Source organism: Pan paniscus, chromosome 3 (genome assembly GCF_029289425.2).
Source record: "Pan paniscus chromosome 3, NHGRI_mPanPan1-v2.0_pri, whole genome shotgun sequence".
Lineage (NCBI taxonomy): Eukaryota > Metazoa > Chordata > Mammalia > Primates > Hominidae > Pan > Pan paniscus.
Genome location: NC_073252.2, coordinates 55,741,843 through 55,752,425, shown reverse-complemented (window position 1 = coordinate 55,752,425; position 10,583 = coordinate 55,741,843). Strand labels below are relative to the sequence as shown.

Genomic DNA, 10,583 nt, shown 5'->3' with positions numbered 1-10,583 from the left:
GTAACAGGAAACCAGTGTTTCAAAAGAAAACTTGATCACATTGCTAGATAATACAGGTATTCTAACCAAGTGCGTGAGCGCCCAGAGGCTTTCTGCTGCTGCCAGAAGTACATATTTTTTTGATTGGTAAGAACTGCCAGATGACGCTTCATGAAATATAAATGCAACAAAGACTCAGAGAGCTCAATAAAAACCTTCCACCCGTCAGTCTAGAAGGATAAGAGAAAGAAAGTGAAGCAACTACAGGAAATGGCTTTGGGAGTTCCAATATCAGTCTATCTTTTATTCAACGGTAGGTAATTTCCTTTTGTTTTGTTAACTTTATATCAGTGTAAAATGTGAATAGAATTTATTTTCTCTGCATTAGAGAGAAGTTGGCTTCTAACAGTTGTTCTTTATGACAAAGATCAGAGTAATGAATCTGTGGATTAATTTAGTTTCTTATGTCCTGTATGTTCCTTTCCTAATATATTTTGACACCTTTTTTGAGACCTCCAGAATGTTTGCTTTATACAATTGAAGAGTAATTGATACATTTAGCTACTATACTATAGTGTTCTTATTTTTTAATTAATATGTAAATGTATCAATAGTCTTAAATATTGGGTTTTTATTTGCTTTAATCCTAATATAGTCAATGGAATGGATGAGAAACTGTAAGTATGTTGCCCTAGTCACGTTATGGATTTCAACTGTAATAAATTAAAAAAATAGAAATTGGAATAAACAGAATAAGAATACTTTCCATCTGTTGCTTGTACATAGAAGGAGGCTCTCTGTTAAAGATGCTTTTGCCCCCTTAATACAGCAATGACAGCACTGACTGAAGAGGCAGCCGTGACTGTAACACCTCCAATCACAGCCCAGCAAGGTAACTGGACAGTTAACAAAACAGAAGGTATTTTCTTCCCATTTTCATATTTCACAAGACTTTTCTAAAACTTGGGAGAGAAATTTGGATTGTGATAAAAGCAATATTGGCCATTTTTAATATATATTTTATTATTAGATAATCAGCTCTTTTAGCAGGATGCTGTTAAATTGAAGTGACAGATAAATGTGCCAGGAAATAATTGCCTTTTTAAAAGGAGGAAGTTAAGCAAATGAGACAAAAGCTGTCTTCAGTTACTGTCTTGAATGTGAAACAGGCCACATTTTCTGCTTCATTTCTGCTTGGTTCCCAATAACCCCTGTGTGTACAGAGACAGTTTGTCCCCATTTTGGCATTCTTGATGAGCGGCATTATATTTTGATCTGTGATTATAAGCTTTGATGCCAAAGACATTATGGCTACAAGATGAACAGCACTTTCCCTCATCTTTGGAATGACCTTTTTTTCTTGTTTGCTTTGGAGTTTTTGTTGTTATTTTAGCATATGCTGTATTTCCTAACCACTTGTACCCAATTTTTGTTGTTGATGGTAATGATATATTTTCTTTTGCACTTAATTATTATCACAGTGGCTTCTGGATGCTCTTGAGCATCAGCGTTCTTTCTCTAATCTGTTTAAACTCTTAGAGGTGAAACTTGGAAAGCTTGTTGCTTACCAAGACCTGTGACTGAGTGGTTATGATTCTTCTGCAAATCACATCCTGATTGCTATGTGAAGGCTGGCAATTTGATTTAGGACAGAGGAAACAATGTCTTACACTCAGAGTCAGGCAAATAAAGGAAGATTGTCATATCTCAGTGTTCTTCATGTCACCAATAATTTAAAATTTTAAATGATTGTCTCGAAATATTTTACCCATTTGATTTTTTGAATATCTGTTGATTTGCAAAACGAAATCAATGTGGGTTATAGAATAACTTTTAGCCAACTATTTGTCTTCTAAGCCTTCAAACAAAGAGGAAACACCTTATTAGAATTATTATATTCAGTACTATATTATACTGGCCTGGCACAGTGACTAATGCCTGTAATCCCAGCACTTTAGGAGGCCAAAGCGGGCAGATCACCTGAGGTCAGGAGTTTGAGACCAGCCTGGGCAACATGGTGAAACCCTGTCTCTACTAAAAATACAAAAATTAGCTGGACATGGTGGCGCATGCCTGATGAAGGAGAATTGCTTGAACCCAGGAGGTGGAGGCTGCAGTGAGCTGAGATGGGGCCATTGCACTCCGGCCAGGGTGACAGAGTGAGAGTCCGTCTCAAAAAAAAAAAAAAAAAAAAAAAAAAAAAAAAAAAAAAAGAAGATAATATACTGCAGAAAATTAAAGAAGCATAGTTTTCTCTCAATGACTGACTTCGTAATAGCATGCTCAGTACTAAATTTTTTTTCTTCCTTAATGGTGAACAGCAAATAAAATATTTTGAGTTACAAGTAATAATAATGGTAAAAAGGAATCCAATACAGTCATCCTCCGTTATTGGTTGAACATTGGTTCCAAGACCTCCTCCTCCTGCCCAGAGGGTACCAAAATCCACAGATGCTCAAATCCCTTATATAAAATAGTGAAATATTTGCATATAACCTATAGACACACACCCATGTACTTTAAATCATCCCTTGATTAGTTATGCCTAAAACATTGTAAACGCTATGCAAATAGTTGTTATACTGCATTGTTTAGGGAATAATGACAAGAAAAGAAGTCAGTACATGTTATGTACAGATGCTTTTTTTTCAAATATTTTCCCTATGAGGTTGGTTGAATCCACAGATGTGGAACCTACGAATACGGAGGTACAACTGTATATCATTTCTGTATTTTTCCTTTGCTTTCTTGATGGAGAACTTTAATTTTTCCTTTTGTTTTTTATCTAACTTAAAAATATCAATCTAGTATCTTAGAAAAATTTTTATAAAGTTATGATCATTCTCATTCTTAGGGGAAAGATGAGTCTCTCTGGTATAACTTTTCTTTAGAAATGGCTTAATTCTCACATTTTTCTACCAAATCTAGTTTCAGGCTTAGTTAATCGAACTTGTTTAGTCTTGAAATAGAAAGCACCCAGCACAGTTTATAATGGAAAATTCTCACTGCCTGAGAATTAATTATTAAAATGATAAATTATATTCATCCTATTCAACAAAATGAACGTGAATTAGAAGATAATGTGTGTTCTCACCAAAATAAAGTAATACAACATAGTATTTTGTTTGTAATCTTAACATCTAAAGATTTAGCATTTTTAATATAAAAAAGAATGCCTTTTAAAACTGTTTTTTCCCTACAAACAAGTAAGATTCTCTTAATCTTAGCAAGGCAAATATGGTATACCTTTATCATAATGATGAGGAAATATGTTTATTTATAAAAATGACAAGTAAAATGCCATTAATTCTGTTTGAGAAAAATTTAAGAATCAATAAAGTATGCCCCAAAGGACTCAATTAGGCAATTTTACCTAAGGGTCACTCCCACTGCATAAACACCAAGAATGGCATAGGTCTGTCTTTTGTACATCAGAGAATCAGGAATAAGAATCTTGTTTATTATCTCACAAGTGTAAATTCAAATCTTCGCAAGTGCTGACTTCTCAGGTGTAAAGGAAGAAAATCGAAATATTATGTGAGATCTTCTATGTTAATTAGTATTCAGACACAAGTCTGGGAAGCATCGCTCAAAATAACCTGCTAAGACTAGAACCAATGCTGCCACCTTTTGGTGAATTTGTTGCCTTTTCTGTCTTACTGCATTGCTTCTAAAAAGTGAAACAATCATCAATCCACCTCCATCCCCTAATTAATTAATAATGTGTCATATGTCTAGATGATATTAACCCAGCCCTTGTGAATACAACCTGCTAAGAGAATCAATAGTTTAAAGGACACAGCACCACCCCCAAATATCCTTAAAATTAAAAATTTATTTACATATGTATTAAAAATTTACCATAAAAGTAAGACACATTTCATTTGCTAACATTGTATCTCCTTTTCCTAGCTGACAACATAGAAGGACCCATAGCCTTGAAGTTCTCACACCTTTGCCTGGAAGATCATAACAGTTACTGCATCAACGGTGCTTGTGCATTCCACCATGAGCTAGAGAAAGCCATCTGCAGGTAAATGCAAAGAAATATCCAAGTCCTAGAGACAGGAGATGAGTTTATGTCTCTGTTGTTTCATATAGTACATTTCCACACTTTTCTCTCTTTAGTTTAAAAGGGTGCATAATCTGAACATGACTTGACAGGCCTCTACATATTTGAATATCTAAGGAATCTTTTGTCTAAACTATTTAATTCTCATTAATTAAAAACATGGTTCCCAGATTAGCAGCATCTCTTGAACCTGGGTGCTTGTTAGAAATGCAGGATCTATGCTCTACCCCAGAACTATTGAATCAGAACCTGCATTTTTAACAACATGCAAAGGTGATTTTAAGTTTTGGGGTTGTTTTCAGGATGAAATGAAGCAAACTAAGGCAAAAACATTACAGGAATATGAAGTTCTAGAGCAACTAAGATACTATTTTTATGATCATGATTTGCTCAGTATTCGCCTATGGAAGAATAGGCTAATGATTTTTCTAGAGTAAATTATGCAAGCATACTACCTTTTCCCTCTACTAATGAAGGGAAAATATGGGGCCTTAATGATTATTGGAAAATTCATAGCTGCTTCATTGCCCGTAACAGATTGGCTTTCATTTGGTATTTGCCTCTTTAATTTAAATTTCTTATTTCCATTTATTTTTTTAAATTTATTGAAACAGGTTATTTGTATTTCTACCACCGTAGGTTTAAAATTAAACTTTTTTTCTTTTTTTAAAGGTGTTTTACTGGTTATACTGGAGAAAGGTGTGAGCACTTGACTTTAACTTCATATGCTGTGGATTCTTATGAAAAATACATTGCAATTGGGATTGGTGTTGGATTACTATTAAGTGGTTTTCTTGTTATTTTTTACTGCTATATAAGAAAGAGGTATGAAAAAGACAAAATATGAAGTCACTTCATATGCAATCATTTGACAAATATTTATTCAGGCCCTATAATGTGTCAGGCACTGACATGTAAAATTTTTTTAATTAAAAAAGAGCTGTAATCTGGCAAAAAGTTTCTATGTAATATTTTTCATGCCTTTTCTCATAAACCCAGACGAGTGGTAAAAATTTGCCTTCAGTTGTAATAGGAGAGTTTAAACATACAGTCTCCCTTCATCCTATCTCTGTCTGCCCATATCAAAATTATAAATGAGGAGGACAGCAGGCCCCAAGAAAGTAGGGACTAAGTATGTCTTGTTCAAAATTGTATATTCAGTGCCTTACACTATGCCTAGCACACAACACACACTGAGTAAATATTTGTTGAGTGAAATAAAATCAAGAAACAAGTAAAAACTGAATAAAAATGTGTGACAAACATTGGCCATTTCTTCCCAGACGTCAACTGGGGGTATCTTCAGAAGATACTGTCTCCTGCTAAAAACCTAAGAAGATAATCACAAATAATTGTAATTATTTACATATTCATTCTTATTTCTTGTTTTTTTCACATGAGTAATTTTTCCTTAAATCCATGTAACTAGGATAAAGTCAAGAAGTAAAGTGAGATACCCTAACAAAAAATATAAATACATTATTTCCCTTGCTGTACTCTAATAAGTTGTCATTTCTAAATGACCAAAATTGCCTGTTCAAAATTAGAAAAGTTTGTTTTGCTTAACAAATGCATTTTAGAGAGAATCAAATCTATATTATATCAGTTGTAGATTTGCCTAAGAGACCAAGAAATATAATAATAATAAGGGGGAGGAGGAGAGGGTAAGACTTTTCCACATTACTAAGGTGGCTCTCTGAGGTCAGATTTCCTAGAAGCGGAGCCTTCAGATAGAGATTGCTGTGCATGTGATTGGTTGAGGGAGTACTCTACCTTTATTTTAGGTGAAACCTGTAATAAAGTAAGGAAAGCAGATGGAGCACAAGAAGAAGCTAAGCAAAGATGTGGCTTTAACTGAAGTGTAGCCCCAACCTGATTCCACAGGGAGATCTAGAATGTGAATAGCAGTGTAGACCTCTCCCAAGGAGATGAGGCATCTGGATTTCAATATCCCAAATTATTCAATCATGGATTCATGTGGGGTAAAGAACAGGGGCTTGTAATCTCCCAGTAATTTCCTGGCAGGGCACTCAGTTGGCCATGGGCAGACCTTGGGAGAAGACTGCTGCCGTGAGCCTGTTAATGCCCACAGCTGCTGAGGGATGGGTTGACCAATGGGTAAAGGGGATCTGGATGGGACACCAAGAGCAACTGCTGCAGGGTGCATTTATGTAAGCTTCAATGACCTATATGAACCACAGTCGAATTCATATGGAAACCAATGCTCTGTTTCAGGTGTCTAAAATTGAAATCACCTTACAATGTCTGTTCTGGAGAAAGACGACCACTGTGAGGCCTTTGTGAAGAATTTTCATCAAGGCATCTGTAGAGATCAGTGAGCCCAAAATTAAAGTTTTCAGATGAAACAACAAAACTTGTCAACCTGACTAGACTCGAAAATAATGAAAGTTGGGATCACAATGAAATGAGAAGATAAAATTCAGCATTGGCCTTTAGACTTTGCCATCCTTAAGGAGTGATGGAAGCCAAGTGAACAAGCTGCAGTGACACAAGTCAAATTCATAGTTTCACTCTGGGTTTTTTGTTGTTGTGTGGTTATTATTCTCACTACAGAAGGACTGAGTTTCATGCTCCTGGCTGTGTCAGATGTGAGTTTTCATGGGAATAATAATCAACCTTGCAGCAAGCCAAAGCAATGCCTCGCTTGGGTTCTTCATGTTCTTACTACCCAGCGTTTTTTACCACCTAGATGGGCCTCTCTAAGTCTATTTGCTCAATGAACCTTATCCCAAACTTGTTGTTTTCATGGTGTCTAAAAGAATGTGATGTCAGCTTTTAGAATGAAATCAGTGTTAAGGTACCTCCAGTGAACCAAACATGTGTCTTAAATCTAAGCCACTGAAAACAGAAGGGAATGTCCAAGGCAAATACAAATCATACACAGCTTGTAACAACATACAGCCTTTCTATGTGAAATAATGGAATAAACTAAAGAGTTTCTGAAGACTGAAGCTATCTGGATATCAAGTCTGGAGTAGGCAAAGCATTTCCATTTCTACATGGATTATAAAACTTTGTGTTGGACTCATTGGTCCCTAATGCTTTTGTTCATCACTTCTTCCAGTTATCAGTGGAATTACCTGGTGACCATTCATTTGGACCGAAATCCTGGAAGTCTCCTACTGAATAAAAGTCTACAATTGGCCCTAAAATAGAAACTGAAAAACAGGACATAGAATTTTTTCACCAGACGACAGCATGTGGAAACTTTATCATTTTTGAACACTTGTTAACAGATTTGCACATAGAGGGAGAGAAAAAAATGGAGTAACCGTCAAAATAATAATAATCAGTATCCAGGCCAGGCGCGGTGGTTCACGCCTGTAATCCTAGCACTTTGGGAGGCCGAGGCGGATGGAGCACCTGAGGTCAGGAGTTTGAGACCAGCCTGGCCAACATGGTGAAACCCTGTCTCTACTAAAAATACAAAAATTAGCTGGGCGTGGTGGTGCATGCCTGTAATCCCAGCTACTCCAGAGGCTGACACAGGACAATCACTTGAACCCAGGAGGCAGAGGTTGTAGTGAGCCGAGATGGCAACCCTGCACTCCAACCTGGGTGACAAGAGCGAAACTCCATCTCAAAAAAAAAAAAAAAAAAAAAAATCAGTATCCTTCCTCTTAGTTATATTTCTGCCACTTAATTCAAACAGTCATATGCAGGTCGCTTAATTTATTTGTGCTTTTGTTTCATCTTCTACAAGGCCCTCTTAGCTCTAAAACTTGACAGTGGAATAAGGAAATGTTTTTCCAAATCTGCATTGCCGGTGAGATCCTCAACATCAGCATGTTGAGATGGACCTCAACCCCACCTCTAACCCTGAAACACTACTCGATATTATCTTAGGTATGTTTTAGGGTTAGTTTGTAAAATAATAATTTATTTTTGAAGGAAATATAAAATATTAGAGAGTAATAATAGCTATCATTTTTTAAGATTCAGTCTAAAACAATGGACTCTTTTTTTTTCCATTTGTGATGTAGATAAGCAAGACAATTTTGATCATGAGTGGTGAAAAGAGGATCAAACTTGACTATTCTTGCAATGGCAGTCCAGCAACAAGCCTTTCATTTACATTAAATTATAACTTTTCATTCATTCCTAAACCAAACTTAAAATTCTGCTTTCCTTTGAGTAGAAGGTATTTAACTTGTTTTGTTTTTCCTTCAGAAGGAATTTAATGCAAACGGATTGCAGTCAGCACTTTCTGAATGTTTTCACACAGTATGCAAAGCTTACATCATACCAAGGAGTGGAGAGTTGAAGTTTCCTCCCGGTGACTCCAGTGACAGACCACACCTAGAAAGCGTTTCTCTTCCTGAGTATTTCAAAAAGATGTAAAAGAGCTGGGGAGAGTATGGGAAGAAACAATACAGGATTGCCTTTAATTAATTAAGAATTGCCTCCTGATAAAAGGAAAAAGAAATTAATGCTGGAGTATGGAGGGGTGATAACCTTAAAGATTATAAATATTTGTTGTCTATAAATACTTATAAATTATAAACACAATATAATTAAAATTAGAACATCAGGAAAAGAATTAAAATCCTCAGGTTGCAAAACCAAAATGTTAACCAAAACAAATACTCATGAGATTCAACTTTGTTCACCTATAGAATAGTACTTATTAACAAGATAAAATCTACCCTGTGAGACTGTATGGAAACTCACAGTGTGGCTTATGATAACCATCTGTTTATGATATTTCATATAAAACAATCTTGTGATCCTTGTAGTTCCTACCATTAATTTTGTAGGAAGGAATCTCTGACATTCCTATGGAGCTAGAACCACATCTGTCAATGTTTAAGTACCTAAGCAGAACTTAAGAGGAAAATGCATAAATATAAGATATTTGGAAATTGTTTCATTTTTTTCTATATGTAAGAAGACCCTAAAAAGAGCCTTTCAGTAAAGTTTGTGCTTCAGAACTACACTTTCCGCTATCAATCAGTTGTGTCATTAATTGAGGGTGGATTATTTAGGAAACAAATGCCAACATGTTTCTGGCATCTTTGACTACATTACACCAGCCAAGAGGTTCATCAATTTCTTTCATTCCCCATTTTGTCACTTCCCTTCGTCTATCCTCCAATTATTTGAGAACACATCCTTAAGTCATCAGTATTCATGAGTGCTTTATTATTTAGCATTTCAGAGTATAATGAGGATGGGGCACAGAATATAATGTCAGCCATCCTGGAGCCAGTAAATTTGCAAAAAAAGTAATTAAAAATGCTTGTCATTATATTCTCTTTCCCCAAGGTAGCTTTTTGTATAGTTGTGTTTTCATAAAGTTTGAAAAGGATGAAATTATAACATAGTTTATCTTTTAGTCTTTCCTGGCACAATACAAATCTAATCCTTTAATTTTAACATGTTCGTTTTGGTGATGTCAAGATTTCCATTCATTATATCTAATTGAGAAAAAAGTCATAAGAAAATAACAAACATCAGCAATTTAAGCTTTTGATGTTAAACATGAGGACAATTCATCTATGCAGAGGACCATGAGGAAGCCATTTAATGTCTCTGCATTACAAAATGTAACATGCTTTCTGTGAAGTGATATAAATATTGGTATCCTACTACCTACACTCATGGGAAGGGTTACCAAAATCTGTCTATTGCAAAACATCACTCTTTCTCGCTTACATCATGGCTGCATGACATCAGGACATGAGTAGCTGCCAAGATGAACTATAAATGTTGAAACTTAATTTGCCAGTGTCTAGCACTGCTAATCTGGGTGAGCCCACATTTTTGTCCAAATCTTTGGCTCAGACCTATTCAGTAGCACATTCAGAAATGTCTTTTCTAAATTCTGCATTTTTATTAAGTATTCAATTTTTATTAATTATTTAATCAATCAGTGCCCAGCTCAGAGTATAAGAGCTTAAGCAGTTAGTTTTCTAAGAATTTTAAGTCTAGGCCCCTTGAGAATATCCATGTGAATACAAGTAAAATAGCATTATATTTTACTTCTCTTCCAAAACTAAACATGATGGATGTTCCAGATTGTCGACAATACCCACAGCTTCCAAAGAAACATCTCATAAAGATTAGAAATGTGATTATGTGTTAACAAGAAGAACTGAATTGTTCAGTCAGGTCTTATCTAACCACCTCATGGCCTTTCTTTGTCATTTTTTATGTCTCAGATATTATTGGGGCATACGTCATCTAGATTAAAATTTGGTTAAGTCTACAGTCAACCAGCTGTCAAACTAGCAGTATTACTGATCTTTAAGAGGGTATTCTTCTTTTTTTTGTTTTTTTTTTTGAGACGTAGTCTCACTCTGTCACCAGGCTGAAGTGCAGTAGCACAATCTCAGCTCACTGCAACCCCCGCCTCCCTGGTTCAAGTGATTCTTCTGCCTCAGCCTCCTGAGTAGCTGGGACTACAGGTGTGTGCCACCACACCCAGCTAATTTTTGTATTTTTAGTAGAGACGAGGTTTCACCACGTTGGCCAGGATAGTCTGGATCTCCTAAGATGGTATTAATTAGGA

At 35.6% G+C, this 10,583-nt stretch overlaps 1 protein-coding gene across 3 annotated transcripts; it reads left to right on the top strand.

Annotated features, from left to right (window-relative positions):
* On the top strand, positions 1–8,969 carry EPGN (epithelial mitogen). Of its 3 annotated transcripts, none has more exons than XM_055111426.2 (5): positions 1–292; positions 809–871; positions 3,892–4,012; positions 4,724–4,876; positions 6,287–8,969. In XM_055111426.2, the coding sequence occupies exons 1-5, from the start codon at positions 250–252 to the stop codon at positions 6,342–6,344; spliced, it is 438 nt and encodes a 145-aa protein (XP_054967401.1). In that variant the 5' UTR covers positions 1–249; the 3' UTR covers positions 6,345–8,969. The 3 variants fall into 3 exon arrangements, with proteins under 3 accessions (XP_054967401.1, XP_003832372.1, XP_063459627.1); XM_003832324.6 differs by having other exon boundaries at positions 809–898; XM_063603557.1 differs by lacking the exon at positions 6,287–8,969 and having other exon boundaries at positions 186–292; positions 809–898; positions 4,724–5,046.
* The last annotated feature ends 1,614 nt before the right edge of the window (positions 8,970–10,583 follow it).